This window comes from Pseudophryne corroboree, chromosome 1, assembly GCF_028390025.1.
Source record: "Pseudophryne corroboree isolate aPseCor3 chromosome 1, aPseCor3.hap2, whole genome shotgun sequence".
In the NCBI taxonomy this organism is placed as follows: domain Eukaryota; kingdom Metazoa; phylum Chordata; class Amphibia; order Anura; family Myobatrachidae; genus Pseudophryne; species Pseudophryne corroboree.
The window spans coordinates 160,251,637-160,274,502 of record NC_086444.1 but is presented as its reverse complement, the minus strand read 5'-3'; the positions used below and the strand labels follow the sequence as shown (position 1 = coordinate 160,274,502).

General features: G+C 45.8%; 1 protein-coding gene across 5 annotated transcripts in view; it reads right to left on the bottom strand.

Annotated features, from left to right (window-relative positions):
- ANKRD31 (ankyrin repeat domain 31) overlaps window positions 1–22,866 on the bottom strand; it is a 387,557-nt gene that overhangs the window by 254,155 nt on the left and 110,536 nt on the right. For all 5 annotated transcript variants that reach the window (XM_063963834.1, XM_063963836.1, XM_063963837.1 and 2 more), the window contains exon 5: window positions 18,801–18,868. In XM_063963834.1, the coding sequence (XP_063819904.1) occupies window positions 18,801–18,868 (68 nt within the window). The remainder of the gene's footprint in view (window positions 1–18,800; window positions 18,869–22,866) is intronic.

Genomic DNA, 22,866 nt, shown 5'->3' with positions numbered 1-22,866 from the left:
CTCGGGGGTGGAGCTGTGCCTACTGTGGTCTCTGCTATGGTGGCTGCTAGAGAGAGCGCTGAAATTGTTGCCGATTCGTCCTCTTGATCACACTCCTGAGGGAAGTTCAAAACAGGGTACAACTTGCACGGGTTAATACTTGCATTGGTTAATTGGTTAACATTATCTTTAACATTTACACAGTTGCTAAGAGTTTGTTTGTTACACCTTAGTGCGTCATTCTCCGCAACCAATTTTTCTCCTGATATATATGGTGGCGGTGGGGCCGTGGCGATCAGTTTCCTGATAGGGCCAGATCCCGCCGCTTGAGCCAATCCTCTCTGTATGTCACCTTCCTGTTGCCACAACTGCAAATAATCGTAATGTTTGATTCGTCTCTTTGTTGATTTAATGAGACATATCCTCCTCCTTAAATTTTGTAACACTTCTGAGCTGAAGCTACCTACTCTTGGGAATTTCTCCCCGTCATGTACTGTCATTCTCTCCCATTCATCACATAAAGCTTCTGTGTGACTTCCGTATTTCTCACACATTACATACCTTGCCGACCCAATTGGTCGGTTCACTGAATCAACCCGAACCGAGGTTGATCGCCCCCTACCTGAACAAGTGGCCCCCATAGTTCGAAAGTGTTGCTTTATCCAGCCAACCCTTACGCAAACCAAATGTCCAAAATAGGCTGACGGTGGCGGTTTACCGAGTACCCCACTCACTCGCCCACGCCGACCAATACGACCTGATCACACCGATATGGTGCTGGCGTACTCGACCTAGGGCCCCTGCGACCTGAACCTCTATTTACTGGAACCTGTGAGGGTGATCCGAAGAACACTTACTCTTTCCAGTAACTATTGGTTGCTGGATAGTTCCTGAGTGAGCAGCGAACTTCCCTTAAAATAAAAAAATTACACAAATCACGTTAGAATGTACAAATAGCGTTTATGACCTTCGTACACAAATAGTACCGGTCAGGTTTACTAATGCACACAATTACGTGCGGTACAATCGTTTAGTACACAAGCAACTAATCTTATGTACTGAGCGACCAACGGAATCGAAAATTTCGGCTGCGAATTCCTTCAGCCAGAGCTTATATGGCTTATATGGGTGTTGCACCAACCCTTTCTTGGTGTTGTGCCTGTGGACTGTATAGCGGACTTCCTTGTCTGCTGTACCTGAACCTGCTGGTCTGTTATGACCTCCTGGTCTGTTACAGTATGACCTCCTGGTCTGCTACACTCTAATGCTCAAATTGTATATTTAACCAGGGATGCCTCCCTAGCCACCGTGTACGTCACTTACACGCATGTACCTCACGAGTACTCGACTTTTCTTGTGGTTCAACCTTTAAAATTGTAAAAACAAACACTCACTCACCGCATATACACTTTTGTTTCTATTTCTATTTCTGCGCAGAAATTTTTTTTCTTTAGACCAGATGTGTTACCAATTAGGAGAAGGATCTGTTAATTTAAATTTGGAATGTAAAAAAATAGATTTGCGCGATTTATCGCCTGGCGTTATTTACCGCGTGGCGCTACTTATCGCGTTGAGAGGAGAGAAAAAAAAAACTTGTGATTTCAGTTACGTGGGCGTACCCGGACGCTCCGCTGCGTGGTATACGCTGCGTGCGTCGGCCTTTGGTTTGCGTGCACAAATCTCAGTCCTTGTTAGAGACACGTGTACGCAAAATAAAGATCCACCGTAACACAATTTATATGTTTATCAATGTAGATCAGGCCTGGCCAACCTGTGGCTCTCCAGATGTTGTAAAACTACACATCCCAGCATGCCCTGCCATGGTTTTAGCATTCCTTAATAGCAAAACTGTGGCAAAGCATGATGGGACTTGTAGTTTTACAACAGCTGGAGAGCCACAGGTTGGCCAGGCCTGATGTAGATGATCCTTGATCATCTACCGCACACCACACTGACTTCGCCTTATCTCCCAGGCAAAACTGTGTGTTTGTCTATATTTTAACTATGTTACCTTTACTCTTAAACTATGAAATAGTGACAAATCTCTCTAAGCACGTTTATCAACTATAGAACTGGCAAACAGGAGAGTGACATACGAAAATACACCAATGAAAAGGAAATGCAGATGTATATGTGTGCGTGCGTGTGTACGCAAGACAGAAAAATAAACAGTTTTAAAAAGACACTATTGTTTTGTTCTTACCTCCGGTTCCCGGATTCCTTCAGCACCCTTTACTAAGAGAAGCAGACGCTTATCCAAACAGCACTACGAGGAATATGATCTCCCGCCCTTTGCTGCTGGATAATGTCTGCTGAAATTACCTAGTGCAGATATGTGAAGGACGGGCGAGCCGCCAATTGATAAAGCTAAATATTTATCATATATAATACCCTTTATGAGGTCTAAGAACACTGTACGCTATCTACGTATGAAGTACCGTAAGGGTACGCTAGTTGCGTAACAATCGCTTTGCCGTGATCGAGACGCTCAAGCGTCACGTTCACTCACGGCCAAGAGATCACAGGCAGGCACGTTATTGGCTGTTGACTAACGTAATGATTCGCTATAGCGTAGCGGACGCTCGGGACCACGAGGAGATCACCAGCGGCGCTGACGCTCACTATATTAAACCTTTGTATCTAAACCATAAACAGTGTATTGTGCAATAAAACCTTAGTGTAATGTTAGAGTGTAAATGCAACACAGTATAACCTTATTACCTTAAAAGCTGTTTGAGCGTCACCAACGCTCTGAGAATACTAGACACTATAAGAAATACACAGATACCTGGGCTTAGGGTCCAACGCCTAATATGTATATATTTTGAATGATAAACTTGCAAAAGAATTAATACAAATACAAATCATACACTACAATATAACATAGACTACCTAACCAGATAACTACACAGGAAATATAATACAATTACTATTTAAAGGAAAATAAGAGAGAAAGAGGAGAAGGGAGAGGGAGAGAGAGAAATTGGCCCACAATAACAAGAAGATCAATATAGTTGCGGAGAAACACTTACGCACAAGGGGAAACGATCGCATGCGCCTCGATATCCAGCTCCCGATTATCAGCAATGAGAACCGTTGAAGAGAGTGAACTGGATATTGTCGGCCTGCCTATTTATGCCCCACACACAATACAATTCAATGGTCCCTACAATCTCATTGTTCATTGGACACAGGAATTCGGCTTCGCATTATAACAAAAGGTCATAGGTTGATTCATACAGGTGGGCTGTGACTGCTTCCAACTGTTCAGGTGGGTGGGATACTGAGTTTCCCGCCGCATGACTAAATAAGAACAAATAATAGTAAATGGACATAAACTTCTTATGTCCATAACTATTCGCATGAGCGATTAATCCGCTCCAAACCAACACCGGAATATTGCTATTTAAATACTCTTCCGATGGGTACCAAACACCACTGTATGACCCCTGTTAGACCCTTCGTACAATACAAAGAGGGATCTCTCTGTTCAGGAACATGCTATATTAACTAAACTTTCAGAATCTATCAAAGGGACCATGATCTACAAAATACATTATTACTGAAAATATGTAACGATTAAGTCGCACGCTACGATCACATAAACTCTACCGTAAATACGCATACCGTGCGCCTGCGGGTGCCCGCGACTGTGAGTATGCGCACGTACGGGAGAGCGCACGCATGCGCAGCACGGACCTGTGTGAGGTGCAAATATGGTAGTGTGCATAGAGATATTTTTCTGACTTTGACAGTGGCTTTAATAAGCGTAGGAATGACTTCCTCCGGAATGCCCTTTTCCTTCAGGATCCGGCGTTCAACCGCCATGCCGTCAAACGCAGCCGCGGTAAGTCTTGGAACAGACAGGGGCCCTGCTGCAGCAGGTCCTGTCTGGGCGGAAGAGACCACGGGTCCTCTGAGATCATCTCTTGAAGTTCCGGGTACCACGCTCTTCTCGGCCAATCCGGAACCACGAGAATTGTGTTTACTCCTCGCTTTCTTATTATTCTCAATACCTTTGGTATGAGAGGTAGAGGAGGGAACACATAAACTGACCGGTACACCCACGGTGTCACTAGAGCGTCCACAGCTATCGCCTGAGGGTCTCTTGACCTGGCGCAATACTTCTCTAGTTTTTTGTTTAGGCGGGACGCCATCATGTCCACCTGTGGACGACCCCATTGATTTACAATCATTTGGAAGACTTCTGGATGAAGTCCCCACTCTCCCGGGTGGAGGTCGTGCCTGCTGAGAAAGTCTGCTTCCCAGTTGTCCACTCCCGGGATGAACACTGCTGACAGTGCTAGTACATGATTCTCCGCCCATCTGAGAATTTTTGTGGCTTCTGCCATCGCCGTCCTGCTTCTTGTGCCGCCCTGTCGATTCACATGGGCGACTGCCGTGATGTTGTCTGACTGGATCAGCACCGGCTGGTGTAGGAGCAGGGATTTTGCTTGACTTAGGGCATTGTAAATGGCCCTTAGTTCCAGAATATTTATGTGAAGGGCAGTCTCCTGACTTGACCATAGTCCTTGGAAATTTCTTCCCTTTGTGACTGCCCCCCAGCCTCGTAGGCTGGCATCCGTGGTCACCAGGACCCAGTCCTGTATGCCGAATCTGCGGCCCTCCAGAAGATGAGCACTGTGCAGCCACCACAGAAGAGACACCCTGGTTCGTGGAGACAGGGTTATTAAACGATGCATCTGAAGATGCGATCCGGACCACTTGTCCAACAGGTCCCACTGAAAAATCCTGGCATGGAACCTGCCGAATGGAATTGCTTCGTAAGAAGCTACCATCTTTCCCAGGACCCGCGTGCAGTGATGCACCGATACCTGTTTTGGTTTTAGGAGGTCTCTGACTAGAGAAGACAACTCCCTGGCTTTCTCCTCCGGGAGAAACACTTTTTTCTGGGCCGTGTCCAGAATCATTCCCAGGAACATTAGACGTGTCGTGGGGACCAGCTGTGACTTTGGGATATTCAGAATCCAGCCGTGCTGGCTCAGCACTTCCTGAGATAGTGCTACTCCCACTAACAACTGTTCCTTGGATCGTGCCTTTATTAGGAGATCGTCCAAGTATGGGATAATTAAAACTCCCTTTTTTCGAAGGAGTATCATCATTTCCGCCATAACCTTGGTAAATACCCTCGGTGCCGTGGAGAGTCCAAACGGCAGCGTCTGGAATTGGTAATGGCAGTCCTGTACCACAAATCTGAGGTACTCCTGGTGAGAATTGTATTGTAAATGGGGACATGCAGGTAAGCATCCTTGATGTCCAGGGATACCATGTAATCCCCCTCGTCCAGGCTTGCAATAACCGCCCTGAGCGATTCCATCTTGAACTTGAATTTTTTTATGTATGTGTTCAAGGATTTCAAATTTAAAATGGGTCTCACCAAACCGTCCGGTTTCGGCACCACAAATAGTGTGGAATAGTAACCCCGGCCTTGTTGAAGTAGGGGTACCTTGATTATCACCTGCTGGGAATACAGCTTGTGAATCGCTGCTAGCACCGCCTCCCTGTCTGAGGGAGCAATCGGCAAGGCGGATTTTAGGAAACGGCGGGGTGGAGTCGCCTCGAATTCCAGCCTGTATCCCTGAGATACTATTTGAAGGATCCAGGGATCCACCTGTGAGCGGGCCCACTGATCGCTGAAATTCCTGAGGCGGGCCCCCACCGTACCTGGCTCCGCCTGTGAAGCCCCACCGTCATGCGGCGGACTTGGAAGAGGAAACGGGGGAGGACTTTTGTTCCTGGGAACCTGCTGTTTGCTGCAGCCTTTTTCCCCTGCCTCTGCCTCTTGACAGAAAAGACCCTCCTTTTCCCCGCTTGTTTTTCTGGGACCGAAAGGACTGAACCTGATAAAATGGCGCCTTCTTAGGCTGTGAGGGGACATGGGGTAAAAATGCTGACTTCCCAGACGTTGCTGTGGAAACTAGGTCGGAGAGACCATCCCCAAATAATTCCTCCCCCTTATAAGGCAAGACTTCCATGTGCCTTTTGGAATCTGCATCTCCAGTCCACTGGCGAGTCCATAAGCATCTCCTAGCAGAGATAGATAATGCACTTATTTTAGATGCCAGCCGGCAGATTTCCCTCTGTGCATCTCTCATGTATAAGACTGAGTCTTTTATAAGGTCAATTGTTAGCAGGATCGTGTCTCTGTCTAACGTGTCAATATTTTCTGACAGTTTATCTGACCACGCAGCGGCAGCACTGCACATCCATGCTGACGCAATAGCTGGTCTGAGTATAATGCCTGAGTGTGTATATACAGACTTCAGGATCGCCTCCTGCTTTCTATCAGCAGGTTCCTTAAGGGCGGCCGTATCCTGGGACGGTAGTGCCACCTTTTTAGACAAACGTGTGAGCGCTTTATCCACCCTCGGGGGTGTTTCCCAACGTAACCTATCCTCTGGCGGGAAAGGGAACGCCATTAGTAGCTTCTTAGGAATTACCAATTTCTTATCAGGGGAAGCCCACGCTTCTTCACACACTTCATTTAATTCATCTGACGGGGGAAAAACTACAGGTAGTTTTTTCTCCCCAAACATAATACCCTTTTTTGTGGTACCTGGATGTAAATCAGAAATATTTAACACCTCTTTCATTGCCTCAATCATACAGTGAATGGCCTTAACAGGCATTAAATTTGACTCATCGTCGTCGACACTGGTGTCAGTATCCGTGTCGACATCTACTTGTGCCACCTGAGATAACGGGCGTTTCAGAGCCCCTGATGACTTTTGAGACACCTGGACAGGCACGAGCTGAAGACTCGGCTGTCCCACAGTCGGCATGTCGTCAAATTTTTTATGTAAGGAGTCTATACATGCACTCATTTCCTGCCATAATACCATCCACTCAGGTGTCTGACCCCCAGGGGGTGACATCCCTGCTAAAGGCATCTGCTCCCCCTCCACATCATTATCCTCCTCAAACATGTCGACACAGCCGTACCGACACACTCCACACACACAGGGAATGCTCAAATAGAGGACAGGACCCACAAAAGCCCTTTGGGGGGACAGAGTAAGAGTATGCCAGCACACACCAGAGCGCTATATATATACAGGGACTAACTGAGTTATGTCCCTAATAGCTGCTTTTTATATAATATACTGTATACAGTGCCAATTTTAATGCCCCCCCTCTCTTTTCCCTCTTACTGTACTGTAGAATTGCAGGGAAGAGCCAGGGAGCTTCCTTCCAGCCGAGCTGTGAGGGAAAAATGGCGCCAGTGTGCTGAGGAGATAGGCTCCGCCCCTTTTTCGCGGCCTATTCTCCCGCTTTTTATGGGATTCTGGCAGGGGTATTTACCTCATATATAGCCCCAGGGGCTATATATTGAGGTATTTTAGCCAGCCAAGGTGTTTTTATTGCTGCCTCAGGGCGCCCCCCCCAGCGCCCTGCACCCTCAGTGACCGGAGTGTGAAGTGTGTATGAGGAGCAATGGCGCACAGCTGCAGTGCTGTGCGCTACCTTGGTGAAGACAGGATGTCTTCATGCCGCCGATTTTCCGGACCATCTTCTTGCTTCTGGCTCTGTAAGGGGGACGGCGGCGCGGCTCCGGGACCGAACATCAAGGCTGGGCCTGCGGTCGATCCCTCTGGAGCTAATGGTGTCCAGTAGCCTAAGAAGCCCAATCCGGCTGCAAGCAGGCGAGTTCGCTTCTTCTCCCCTTAGTCCCTCGCTGCAGTGAGCCTGTTGCCAGCAGGTCTCACTGAAAATAACAAATTCTAAGACTATAACTTTCTAAGAGCTCAGGAGAGCCCCTAGTGTGCATCCAACCTCGGCCGGGCACGAAATCTAACTGAGGCTTGGAGGAGGGTCATAGTGGGAGGAGCCAGTGCACACCAGGTAGTCTAAGATCTTTCTAGAGTGCCCAGCCTCCTTCGGAGCCCGCTATTCCCCATGGTCCTTACGGAGTGCCCAGCATCCACTAGGACGTTAGAGAAATAATGGGGCCAGGGACTGATAAATGAGCCCCCCCCCCCCCCCCTCCAATACACACTGCCCCATTGTTCCCCTCTGCATCCTGCATACCACAAACTGAAGGGGCCGGGGTGTCAGTGTTTTGAGGGGGCCTGGGAGGCAGCAGTAAGGATCAAGAACAGGGCCAGCTGCCTACACACCGGCAGCAGCCACGGCATGGAGGGACAGAGCCGGCCATGAGCCAATCGGAGCTCATGGACCGAATAATAGAATAGTAGCTCCTGCCGAATGGTAGCTCCTGATTGGCTTGCGATTGGCAAGCTCCGAATGGCTCATGGCTGGCTCTGTAGTAAGAATACCCCCACAGCTCTGTCCCTCCGAGGCTGCAACTGGCACGGCTCCTGATCCAGGCCTGGGACTGGAGTCCCCACCGTCCCCCTTTGATGGTGGGCCTGGATACAGCACTGGTAAATTTAAATAAGTGTTTTATTAAGCCAGCATGAAACAAATAAAATAACTATCATACATTTTATATACACTGTGCATATATATATATATATATATATATATATATATAAATGCAAAAGCCCTTACTCACTGGCTGACTGACTCATCACTAGTTCTCTTACTTCCAGATACGTTAGGAAGATGGAAGAAGAAATGTAACATAGGTATTCTGCAGTAACATAGGTATTCTACGTAATTAGAATTTGAATAAATCTCCCCTAAGGGGATAAAAATGGGCTTGACATAATGACATCATTACCAATGTGTGGCTTGCGTTGCGTGAACAATAATGGCCAAATGGACAATCGGATCAAAATTTGGTTTGCACCTCCAGTGTGTATAATTTAATAAACTGCAAAAATGGTCCTGTCACTTTTTACCGTATCTGCTACGGGTGCTCCTCGGGTAACACCAAGAACCATGGATTAATATTTACTTACATTAACACATCTCAAATTTACATCTCTACAGTTTTACCAAATTTTTAACACTCATATTTACAACTGTGAAAATCAGAAACTCCTGTGCAAAAAAAGGATAGAACAGCTTGTAATAACATAAAAGTATCTAACATACTGTGTGAAAAGTGAATATTAAGCTTTGTGCCTTATCTCTTAAAATAGTATATATGTTCAGTAGATACATTTCTATACCATACTGAGGAACGCAATCACAGGATATAGCTAACTCAATATCTTCATTGTTTTGCTGCCATTATGAAGAAAATGCACATGCATACATACTGTAGATCACTGGTCCTATTGTATGATATTGGTGCTTGTTCAGCCAATACAGTACATCAAACTGCTATTAAACTATTTAATTACAAGCTATAAACTCCCCTACTCCACTCACAAACTACTAAACAAGTGTAACATATAGATGCCAAATGGAATGTTCCAAATATACATGCTCAAACATTACACTCAGTAAAAGACAATTTACAGCAGTATTAATCCCTCACCTATTATCCTTCCCCTCCCACATTTTTGGAAGTTGGTGAAACTTAATGTGAATTTGTTCCAAATACATATTGTAAATGAGACAGTGACACCTACTGGATTCAAGGCAGCACAGGTTAATGGTAATGACATGTATCTACATAATATTTATCTATATACTATTTTAGGAGACAAGGCACACAGCTTTTTAAAATCCTTTCTTTTCACACTTTAATATATATTAAAAATCACCTGTTAGAAAACATGTGTTTCAGCCCCTGAAAACCAACATCTATTGATTAAAAACAACCTTTAGTAAATTTCACCTTTTGAGTGCTAGAGTGTCCACTTGTCAGTAGAAATTAGATCAATAGGAGAGTAGGAGTTATATAGTAGATAGAGGGGGAAAATGTATAATCTCGTCCCTTTTGGTTATTGGTTCTCCATCAATCATAAAGATTACATTCCACTTCGAAAATGCTAGAGAGGAACCAGTGGCAGTCTGAGAGGAACAATCAGGTTCCTGGAGGAATTTATCCAATTTGAGATCGAGAACAAGGTTGAAGTAACAAGAAAAATAAGAAGAACCCACCTCACTCTCTGAATTTCTAAACAAATATCTCTGAAAAATGTTGGGAGCAGAAAGTGAAACAAGGGTTACCCATTCCTCCTCCAGCAGGCCAGTCGGTATCAGGTAATATAAACAAAACATCAAAAGAAAACATAAAACCCATAAATTGTTAAAACAAATATACAAAAATAGTATTTTAATTACCTACCGGTAAATACTTTTCTTGTAGTCCATAGATGATGCTGGGGTCCACATTAGTACCATAGGGTATAGATGGGTCCCTTGGGAGCCATGGGCACTTTAAGAGTTTAATAGTGTGGTCTGGCTCCTCCCTCTATGCCCCTTCTACCAGACTCAGTCTAGAAACTGTGCCAGAGGAGACGAACATACTTCGAGAGAAGAAAATACACAGATAGTGGTTAGATTCATACCAGCTCACACATAACAGAAATCCAAGACAACCAGCTTGAAACAAGTCAGCAACGGCTGAACAACAATACTTAACCAAGTAACAAGGCAGTGCTGAACCAAGTAACAACTGCAGGAAAAGGAAGTGCTGGGCGGGCGCCCAGCATCCTCTACGGACTACGAGAAAAGGATTTACCGGTAGGTAATTAAAATCCTATTTTCTCTGGGGTCCACATTAGTACCATGGAGATGTACCAAAGCTCCCAGTACGGGAGGGAGAGCGCGGAGGCTCCTGCAGAACCGATGGACCAAACTTTAGGTCCTCAGAGGCCAAAATATCGAACTTGTAGAACTTAGCAAACGTGTTCGACCTTGACCAAGTTGCTGCTCAGCCGCCCAGGAAGAACCCACTTTACGAGTAGAATGGGACTTAACAGATTTTGGACACTGCAAACCTGCCGTAGAATAAGCATGCTGGACAGTACACATGATACAGCGAGAAATCGTCTGCTTAGAAGCAGGCCACCCAACCTTGTTGGGATCATAAAGGACAAACAGGGCATCCGACTTTCTGTGACGAGAAGTACTCTTAACATAAATCTTCAAAGCCCTCACAATATCCAAAGACTTTGAGGTGATTGAGGAGTCAGTAGCCACTGGCACCACAATTGGTTGGTTGATATGAAAAGCTGACACAACCTTCGGAAGAAAGTTCTGACGTGTCCTGAGCTCAGCTCTATCTTCATGAAAAATCAAATAGGGGCTCTTGCAGGACAATGCCCCCAATTCTGACACACGTCTAGCAGATGCCAATGTCAATAGTGTGACAGTTTTCCAAGCAAGAAATTTGACCTCAACCTCCTGTAAAGCCTCGAACCAATCTGATTGCAGGAACTACAGCACCATGTTGAAATCCCAAAGTGCCGTAGGAGGATGTGCTGAACCCCTTTCAAGAAAGTCTGAACCCCAGGGAGGGCAACCAAATAATTCTGGAAGAAAATGGACAAGGCCAAAATCTGGACTTTTATGGAGCCCAGACGCAGGCCCACATCCGCTCCTGCTTGAAACTCCCCCGTAGGAAACTTCTTGGATTCACACCAAGACACATACTTTTTCCAAATGCGATGGTCTTGACGTTACTCCTTTCCTAGCCTGTATCAGGGTAGGAAGAACCTCGTTCGGAATGCCCTTCCGAGCTAAAATCTAGAGTTCAACCTCCATGCCATCAAACGTAGCCGTGGTTAATCTTGATAAGTGAACGGCCCCTGTTGCAGAAGGTCCTCTCGAAGGGGAAGAGGCTTCAGATCTTCCAGCAGTAACTCCAGAAGATCTGCTTACCAAGCCCTTCTTGGCCTGTCCGGAGCAATGCCTGAACTCTTGTGAGAATCCTTGGGATGAGTGGAAACGGAGGGAACATATACACTGACTTGAACACCCACGGAGCAACCAGGGCGTCCACTGCCACTGCTTGTGGATCCCTCGACCTGGAACAGTACCGTCGAAGCTTCTTGTTGAGACGTGACCAATTGTCCACTCCCGGAATGAAGATTGCTGACAGCGCCACCACATGTCTTTCCGCCCAGAGGATGATTCTTTGCTCTGCTCTGACATTGCAGCTCTGCTCTTCGTTCCACCCTGTCGGTTTATGTAGGCCACTGCCATTACATTGTCCAACTGAACCTGAATGGCCTGATCTTTCAGAATATGTCCCGTTCGTAGAAGACCGTTGTACACAGCTCTTAGTTCCAGAATGATTATTGGAAGGATGGATTCCAGACTTGACCACCTCCCCTGGAAGTTTTTCCCTTGGGCGACTGCTCCCCAACCCCTGAGACTTGCATCTGTGGTTAGGATGATCTAATTCTGATCCCGAACCTGCGTCCCTCTAGTAGGTGAGAGGTTTGCAGTCACCAGAGGAGCGAGATTCTGGCTTTCGGAGACAGACGTATCCTTTGGTGCATGTGAAGATGAGATCCCGACCATTTGTCCAGGAGATCCAGTTGGAAGGACCGTGCATGAAACTTCCGTACTGTAGAGCCTCGAAGGAGGCAGCCATCTTCCCCAGAAGGCGAATGCACTGATGAACCGATACCCGAGTTGGCTTCAAGACCTCCTGGACCATTACTTGTATCAACAACGCTTTCTCTTCCGGTAGAAACACCCTCTGTACTTCTGTGTTGAGGATCATCCCCAGGAAGGACAGTCTTCTTGTCGGCTCCAAATGCGACTTTGGAAGGTTCAGGATCCACCCATGATCCTGGAGCAGTTGAGTTGAGAGAGCAATGCTCTGTAACAGCTTCTCCCTGGAAGACGCTTTTATCAGCAGGTTGTCCAGATAAGGAATTATGTTCACACCCTGCATGCGGAGAAGTAGCATCATCTCCGCCATCACCTTGGTGAACACTCTTGGTGCCGTGGAGGGGCCAAACGGCAGCGCCTGAAAGTGATAGTGACAGACCAGCAGCGCAAATCTGAGATAAGCCTGGTGAGGTGGCCAGATCGGAATGTGAAGGTACGCATCCTTGATATCCAGGGATACCAGGAATTTCCCCTCCTCCAGACCTGAGATCACCGCTCTCAGAGACTCCATCTTGAATTTGCATTCCCTCAAGTAGGGGTTCAATGACTTTAGGTTTAATATCGGTCTTACCGAACCATCCGGTTTCGTTACCACAAACAGGTTTGAGTAATAACCCTTGTGGTGTAGGTGAGGTGGAACTGGAACAATGACATTTGACCTAAGTAATTTTGTAATGGCTTCCTGTAGGACAGCACTTTCTGTCAGCAAATCTGTGAGGTGGGAGTTCTTGAAACTACAGTCTGTACCCTGGGTAACAATATCTTATACTCAGGGATCCAGGCCTGAGGACGCCCAGACATGACTGAAATTTCTTAGTCTTGTACCACCTGCCCGATCTCCAGGCTGGCAGGTCCACTGTCATGCCGAGGATTTTTAGGAAGCAGAACCAGGCGTCTGTTCCTGGGAACCTGTGGGTGCAGGTTTGCGGGATTTCCCCCGACCACCTCTAAAGAAAGTGGGTGGGGATTTGGACTTTTTTGCTTTAGCGGTCCGAAAGGACTGCATCGCAGACATAGAATATGATTTCTTAGTCTGTGGTGCAGCAGAGGGAAGAAAGGTTGATTTACCAGCAGTTGCCGTGGAGATCCACGCATCTAACGCTTCCCCAAATAGAGCCTGACCTGTGAAGGGTAGGTTCTCCACACTCTTCTTAGATTCCGCGTCTGCGGACCATTGGCATAGCCAGAGTCCCCTGCATGCCGAGACAGCCATGGAAGATGTCCGTGCATTCAGATGACCAAGGTCCTTCATGGCCTCCACCATGAAACCTGCAGAATCCTGTATGTGACGTAAAAACATTTCAGTGTCGCTTCTATCCATAGTATCTAAATCCTCTAATAATGTGCCTGACCACTTTACTATGGCTTTAGAAATCCATGCACAAGCGATAGTGGGCCTTAGTGCCATGCCTGAAGCAGTGTATATGGATTTGAGCGTAGTCTCAATCTTACGGCCTGCCGGCTCTTTCAAAGCGGTAGACCCAGGGACAGGTAAAACCACCTTTTTAGACAATCTAGATAAAGAAGCGTCTAATATAGGGGGGTCTTCCCACTTTTTCCTATACTCTTCAGGGAAAGGAAAAGCAATGAGAACCCTTATTGGGACCTGGAATCTTTTCTCCGGGCTTTTCCAGAATTTTTCAAACAGTGCGTTTAATTCTCTAGACGCAGGGAAGGGAGGCTTTCTTATTGTCTGTAAAGTAAGCCTCCTCAACCTACTCAGGTACATTGTCAGCAATGTGTAAAACGTCCCTTATGGCCTCAATCAATAGCTGCACTTCCTTAGCAAGGGATGCCTCACCCCCCCCCCCCTCACCCCCCTCTCCCATATAGCCCCATCACCGCCTCCCGTATCAGAGTCGGTATCAGTGTCGACTTGCATTATCTGGGCAAGAGCACCTTTTTGTGGGTATAGACAAAACCTCTACAGATTTCCCTCAAAACCTGTGTTTCAGTCTCATTTATGAGTTATCCTAGATTAAATCTGGGATATCGTTCCCTTAACTGAAGTGACCCACAATGGTTCGGATTCAGCAGGCTGAGACATTATCTTACATTCCTGAGTACATGGAATGGATTCCTCTGGAGAAGATACACACTCTGCAGCACAAGATACAGAGTCCCTGGACATGGCAATGTGAGATATATGTACACACACACACGAAAATGTCAGACACAGTTTCCCCCAAGTACCTTCAGAGAGACAAAGAGTTAAGGAGCCAGCACACACAGCGCCCCAGTAGGCAGTTATAGAATAAAAGCCTGGCACTGACTGAGTAACCTAAATAGACTACACAGTTGTTATGTGATTAAAAAACACTCTCCCCCCAGTGTCGGACTGGATCATGAAGGGCCCACCGGGGGTATGCAGTGGTAGGGGCCCATGATTAGAGGTGTGGCCAGCCTCCAAAGGGGGTGTGGCCAGCCACCACAGAGGTTTGGCTAACCATTATAGAGTACCTGGTCTGGACTCCTTGATAATTTATATAGTAATTAATGCTAGTGCATGCATGATAATGTGCCAGATTAAGGACAGCAATGTACTGTAGAGAATACAAAACCACAATCCCCTGGCGCTGTGATTGATTACAGATGGATGCAGCAATCCCCAAGGGTTTTTGGTTTTAACCCTTAGTACAGAAACTACAGAAAACAAAAGGTTGGGACTGCGCAAATCAATCTGATGTGGATATTTATTTTCACATAAAATTACTTTCTAGACATATACAAATACATACAAAGTACTTGATACCGGCCAGCATCACATAAAAATTATTTCATAAAACCAATTAATATATTACTACTGGATTTAATAATAGAAGATAATTTTTTAATTCCAGTTTAAATAACTAATACAATTTGTATCCTTAATTTATATGCTTTAAATGAACCATTCATAACTCTCTCATGCAATATTAGTAATATCACTGCAAACAGATTAGACAAAAGTGAAATGTCCAGCGCTTTTTTGGTTAGTCGCATGCAATCAAGCAAGGTTTTTTCCTTACAGATGTTAATATTTCATCCAAGCATGCATTATTATGAATCCTCAGTCAAGATCAAAATTCTCTCTCCTCAGGTTAAAGACACCCACACTTAATTAATCACTTAGAACCGCTTTGTCCACAAAGAAGGCTTCTGCCGTTTAGCTAAGCAGATCATGCGTGATTATAGCCTCTTATATGGCAATTCATAGCGTTCAATTATTCAAGGTATAATACTACGCCTATGCAGTGTCCTTGGACAAACCCCCCCCCCCCCGGCTGGTTAAAGCCTTATCTGGAGCCTCCGGGTTCTTTCTACGGCGTGTTTTCCTCCCCAAATTCAATGGGGTTTCTTATGCCTGCGGCCGGCCGGCCTGCTGATGTCTCCACTGCTGACTCCTGTATAGGGAATAATGACAGACGCGTTTCCCCGCCTTTGATTACGTCGGCGGCTTCCTCAGTGTCGAACCAAAAAAGCGCTGGACATTTAACTTTTGTCTAATCTGTTTGCAATGATATTACTAATATTGCATGAGAGAGTTATGAATGGTTCATTTAAAGCATATAAATTAAGGATACAAATTGTATTAGTTATTTAAACTGGAATTAAAAAATTATCTTCTATTATTAAATCCAGTAGTAATATATTCATTGGTTTATGAAATAATTTTTATGTGATGCTGGCCGGTATCAAGTACTTTGTATTTATTTGTATATGTCTAGAAAGTAATTTTACTGTAGAGAATACATCATAATCCTGTGCTGTATAAGGTAACATATGTATAATATATCATTCAAGTGCACAGTCTAGAACCTGATCCCTAGAGGAGGAGGGGCCCCCAGGCAGTGGGGCCTACCGGTGGCTTCCCCTGTACCCCTGTGGGCCAGTCCGAGCCTGCCCCCCCCTTCTATAATCTCCTGTTACCACACAGGATAGCTGGAGTTATGTGGAGGGTCAGCGCTCCCTGTCAGTGTCTCTGTCTGTGGAACTGCAGGGAGAAAATGGCGCTGGTGAGTGCTGGATCCGCTCTGAGGAGAAGCTCTGCCTCCTTGTAATGGCGCGTCTTCCCACACTTTAGAAGATTACACTGGTCTGAGGTAATACATTGCTGGCAGTAGACAGAGTCCCTGATAGCTCGAGTGACCAGTTTGTAGGGTATTGCGCTGGCCCAGGGCATCCCTCAGAGCGCCGCACAGTGTGCCTCTGAGCTCTCTGGAGTGCAGCGTGAGCGCTGCGCTCCCACCCTGATGCCGCCATTCTCACCGGCTTCCCGCTTGTCAGGTCACCGGTGTCCTACTCACCACTCGACTTCTTCTGGCTCTGTACGGGGGTGGCGGCAGTGCTGCGGGAGTGAGCGGTCGCCTCGGGGACTTGCGATCATCACCCTCAGGAGCTCAGTATCCTGTCAGCGGAGATAGTGGCCATTAACCTCTAGGTTTCGACACTACTCCCCCCCTAAGTCCCACGAAGCAGAGAGGCTGTTGCTAGCAGCCTCCCTGTGCCTAAACTCTTTAAAAAATCACAAAACTAAAAGAACTCCTAGGAGCTCCCCTAGCTGTGACTGGCTCCACCGGGCACATTTTCTAAACTGAATCTGGTAGGATGGGTACAGAGGGAGGAGCCAGCCCACACTATTAAACTATTAAAGTGCCCATGGCTCCCAAGGGACCTGTTTATACCCCATGGTACTAATGTGGACCCCAGCATCCTCTAGGACAGGGGTGGGGAACCTCCGGCCCGCGGGCCGTATAAGGCCCGCAAAGCCGTTTGCTCCGGCCCACCCGCTTCTGTCAGTGAGACACGCTGCCGCTCAGTCCGGCGGCAGCGTGTCTCAGCTGTCAGGACAGAAAGGAGAGCGCGGCTATGTCGGGTGGCGGCGGCGGCGTGTAGGACTTCAAACCAGCCGCCGGTTCGTGAGCCAATCAGAGCTCAGGGACCGGCAGCCAATCAGGAGCCGCGGCTGCCGGTCCGCGAGCTCTGATTGGCTCTCGAACCCGCGGCTGGTTTGAAGTCCTACACGCCGCCGCCCGACACCCGCGCTCTCCTCCCTGTCCCGACACACGAGAAACGCCACCGAATGGAGCAGCAACCAGCAGCAGCGGTAAGCAGCGCGGGGGCAGGGAGGGGCGGGGGGCATTTGTATACCTGGCACTGTGGAGGGCATTTGTATACCTGGTACTGTGGGGGCATCTGTATACCTGGCACTGTAGGGGCATCTGTATACCTGGCACTGTGGGGGGCATCTGTATACCTGGCACTTTGGGGGGCATCTGTATACCTGGCACTGTGGGGGCATCTGTATACCTGGCACTGTGGGGGCATCTGTATACCTGGCACTGTGAGGGGCATCTGTATACCTGGCACTTGGCACTGTGGGGGGCATCTGTATACCTGGCACTGTGGGGGCATCTGTATACCTGGCACTGTGGGGGCATCTGTATACCTGGCACTGTGGGGACATCTGTATACCTGGCACTGTGGGGGGCATTTGTATACATGGCACTGTGGGGGGCATCTGTATACCTGGCACTGTGGGGGCATCTGTATACCTGGCACTGTGGGGGCATCTGTATACCTGGCACTGTGGGGGGCATTTGTATACCTGGCACTGTGGGGGGCATTTGTATACCTGGAACTGTGGGGACATCTGTATACCTGGCACTGTGGGGGGCATTTGTATACCTGGAACTGTGGGGATATCTGTATACCTGGCACTGTGGGGGGCATTTGTATACCTGGCACAGTGGGGGCATTTGTATACCTGGCACTGTGGGGGCAATTGTGGATCTGGCACTGGACTATTGGGGGCATATATGTATGACGTCCCATTTTAACTGGCCACACCCATTTTTTGGGCGCGCGCGCCTCCGGCGCGCACACACAGTACCTCTAAGGGGCAGACCTACTGGGGGGGCAGGGTAATTTTTTAAGTTGAGAATTTTTGTATGGCCCCCGAAGGATTTTAGAAATATCCAAATGGCCCTCGGTAGAAAAAAGGTTCCCCACCCCTGCTCTAGGACGTAAGAGAAAACAATTTTTGCACATGAAACTGTAATGTAAGCTCCCATATGAATGGCAGGTAGGGAGAAATAGGGAATGGATAGGCTAAAAAAAGAGGAGAGGGGATTGAAATAGCCCAGTTAGTATATTGGGACAGAGTATTTACGGCATTGCTCAAAAGAGCAGATTGGGGCCACAGAAGGATAGAGAACCAATGATAGGCCTTCTTCCACATTTTGCTACATGGCTTGGTAGTGCCACATTCTGCCCATGCAATATTCTATTTATTTCTGTTTCTTACAATAAAACTGCTGTAATCTATTTCTATATGTTTATACATAAATATGTACCTATATATTTTTAGTAATATATATTTCAAAGACATGACCTACCATGGCACATTTCTCTCGTGTTTTGTAGTTCTGGGTACTGGATACAATTTTAGGCTGTGTTTCAGTTCCTAAAAACAAGCACCCCAAAAACATGAAACATGATAATTACAGCTGCAGCAAAAATGTCTTAAGTAGGCCACTATGTACAGTAGTCTTCTCTTTTTATGTTTGTATTATACCTTATAGCTGAACATTGGCCAAGATTTATCAAGCTTTGGAGAGTGATAAATAGCACGGTGATATTGGGGTACATTTACTAAGCAGTGATAAGAGCAGAGAAGTGAGCCAGTGGAGAAGTTGCCCATGGCAACCAATCAGCATTGAAGTAACATCTATAATTTGCATACTGTAAAATGATACAGAGCTGCTGATTGGTTGATGGGGAAATATCTCCACTGGCTCACTTCTCCGCTCTTATCACTGCTTAGTAAATGTACCCCAAAGTACCAGCCAACCAGCTCCTAACTGTCATTTTTCAAACACAGCCTGTGACATGGAAGTTGAGAGCTGATTGGTTGGTACTTTATCACCGTGCCATTTATCACTCTCCAAGGCTTAATAAACCTGGGCCGTTGTTCTCAAATATAGAGGCCGTGGCCCGGCACAAGATTTGTTGAAATGCTTGGTTCAGTCTGCTTTTCTGTACTTGCTTTGTCTGAGTACCCAGAAAGCCCCCCCTGATGACCCAAACTTTTTTCCCCCCCTGAGACGGAGCCCTGCACATTTGCAGCATAATGTTGCAAATCACGGGTCTATGGGGAGTGTGGCAATATCATGTGACTGTATGATGCAACTACATATTTGTGAATTATTTACACTACTGGTATACTCCACTTTGTAACTTCCCTTCTTGGATGGAGTGGAGCAGAGGTGGGCTGGGTCAGGGGGCAGAGTGACACTTTTAAGGCCATACAGATGGTTACTCTATGCACAGTCCGCTTTCTTACATACCACGGCGGAACCTGGACTTCCTTCCTCTGAACTATGGATACAGCGATAATGGCAGGATGCGGACCCAAGCTAATGAAAGGAAGAACACGTGCCAGTGCACGCAATACGGAATACGTATAGTGTTGGGAAGTGTCAAGGGATGAGCAGTAGTGTAAAGAATATGAAGCTTAAGGGTAGAACTGCAGGGGCAATGGTGGAGAGAACTGGGGGTTAGGGAGGTGTGTGTGCGATTGTGCGGGGGTTAGGATTTGGGGTATGAAGTGCAGAAGGTCATATCTAAGGGTCTGATTTTAAGTGAGGGAGGGTTCAGATCATACAGAAGGTCTGATGTAATTACATAACAATTACATTATTAATAAAAATAAAACGACTGTAAATAGTTTCCAACATTTGTATAATTTTACTCAGAAACACTGGGTGTTTATGTGGTACATCACTTGTTCATTTATTAACCACCCTTAGAAAATTAATACAATTATATTATCCAAACCATAGGGTTGGTAATTGTAAAAGTCACTGTAAGCTGCAAGAATACTGTCTACTGTCACTAGAATGTTCCTCTTTAGTACATGGGTCAATGCTCTCTGTATCATATGTCGGTCACTATATTGGCCATTGTAGTGTGTATACAGTATATAGTAGAGATGTGCGGTTGTTTTTTTTAGAAATCAAACTCCTCCTATTTTAGGGGATTCAAATCAAACTGCGTCCCATTCGGAACTCTCCTCGTGTCGGAACTCAGATTTAAGATCCGAATCATGGGTTATGGATTGCTTATAAGTCCCTCCCTTGTGAATTCAAGTTCACACAGGAGAGTATGGTCAAAATTAACTGCAAATGAAGGTTATTGATGTTAATAATACTGTAAGAACAAAAATAGGTCCAAATTACATGATTTTAATGTTTTTATACATTTTTAAGCAATCCGAATCCCCGGGTGATTTTGCCAAAATCTAAAAACAAAATCAAACACTGAGGGTGATTTTGGCAAAGCCAAAACATAAGGGTCCTCGCACATCTCTATTATATACTGTAGGGCACTATAATGATCTCTGTGCTCTATGTTTGTCAATAAAATGCTCTCTGTAATTGTATTTCTGTCACTAAAATGGTCCATATATTGTAGCCCTTGAATTGTAGAACAGTCACTAGAATGCCTCTTGTATGTGTTGTATTGTATAATGGTCACTAGAATGCGCCCTGTACTATATATGTCGCTAGAATACTGTGGATTGTGTATAGGCCATTCTAATGCTATATGTATTTTACAGAAGTCACTAGAATAGTCTCTGCTTTGTCTGCTAGGGCTGTTGTATTGGAATACAGCTGTTGGACAATAATTTTTCATATATTTTATTGGTATCACACCCACATTAGACAGACAATGCCCTGGTTTTGTCACAGTTTGCTGGCAGAAAGGCTAGGGCACAAGCTTGTTCCCCAGCATGAAAGTTGCCAGCCATCCCTGGAGTAGAGTATCTAAAAACTGATCCGGTGATATGCTAAGCTACAAGATTTTACCCAGTACGCTGCTATAATGCTGCTCAGCGCAGCGGAATGCTGTTTATGAGCCCTTTAATAAATCAGTACACTTACTGCATGACGCTTGATGTCAGATGAGCACAAGTGTGTTATCATTTGGTAAGCAGACACCTTTAAGCACTTTATATTAATTTATAACGTCAGCACTTTATATTCACTTAACAGTATTACACTATTTCTGATATTCTGTATTTTCATGTTACGTGTACTGAACATTTGAGGAGTGCATCAGTGAAAGGATGATTTGGGGTAACAGAAAAATATGACACAGGCACTTATTTTTCAAATTGGTACATGTGCACTTTAAGGAACTCCACGTTATTTGTAACATAAGTCTCACTTAAATATACTACAATATACTATACTAGTGGGCGGCATTTCTTTATGGGGGGTATTCATTTAGTGCCGTTTTCACTAATTCAACCATGTGTATTCAATTGCGGGCGTTTTCACCCGTTTTTGATTCACTTTTCGCCCTTGCCTTTTTGCTTTTTTTTTGTCAAATCGGCATTGGGCGAAAATTGACCCAAACAGGTGAAAATGGCCCCATAAATGGACAAATTCGCCAAAGCACGTGGCTCGGCGATGAATTTGCCAATTCACGTGGTTTTCGTCCGTGCTGGATTTTTCGACAAGTCGAAAAAACGGCATGGCCATTGAAAAGGTCAAATGTAAATTCAACCTAAAAACGGGTGAAAAGTGCAGTTTTTTCGACTGTTTGAAAAAAACGGCACTAATTGAATACCCCCCTATATGTTTTCAAAAATCTTACTGTGAGAACTCAGGATCTAGGGCAGAGGCTGCCACCTAGAGAGAGTGTTATCCTTTGTAGAAACTCTATAAAGCACAGACACTCATCATAAGAATTTACTTCTGTAAATATCATATCATAATCATATCATCAATATCCATAATCAATGGCCATGGGACCACAGTCACCCAAAAAAGTATTTGATCTGTCAGAGGGGTTTCTGGGTACTCCAAACCCCCCCTGTATGTACAGATGAAGATATGGCTCATTTGTCAGTGGGGTGATAGATACAGTAGGCGAGATGTTGGCTGATTTCACACGTATTATCAAAGTGGCAGTCCATGCCTTGTAAATGACTGCCGCTTTAAAAAAAACTCCAAGATCGGCCAATATCCCGCACCTCTGGCAAACTTGGACGCTATTGCCTAATACCTCTGAATGTGTGTTGGGTTTCTGGAAGTGGAGGTTGGAAGGGGTGAGTGTATGAGTGTTGAATCTGGAGGAGCTGTGGCAAAATCATGGGATGCCTCCTTTACTCCATATGGATGTCACTGATGTACTACACCCTGGGGAGGAGATGGGCACTGGAAGGAATGAGGTATTTTGAATGAGGAAGATTCTATTTCACATTATCCCTGTGAGAGAGCATAAGGGCCACTTGTAAGGACTACTACAGATTTAGATCTATGTGTTATGAACCACAAGCAGTGGTTCATTCCTGTTTGCTTTCTGTTTATTCATTTCATGTTATAGTTCTGTTTGCATGCCAGGATTTCTATGGTACTGGTTTAGAAGACTCTTGTTGGCCGCCGGTGGTAAGTT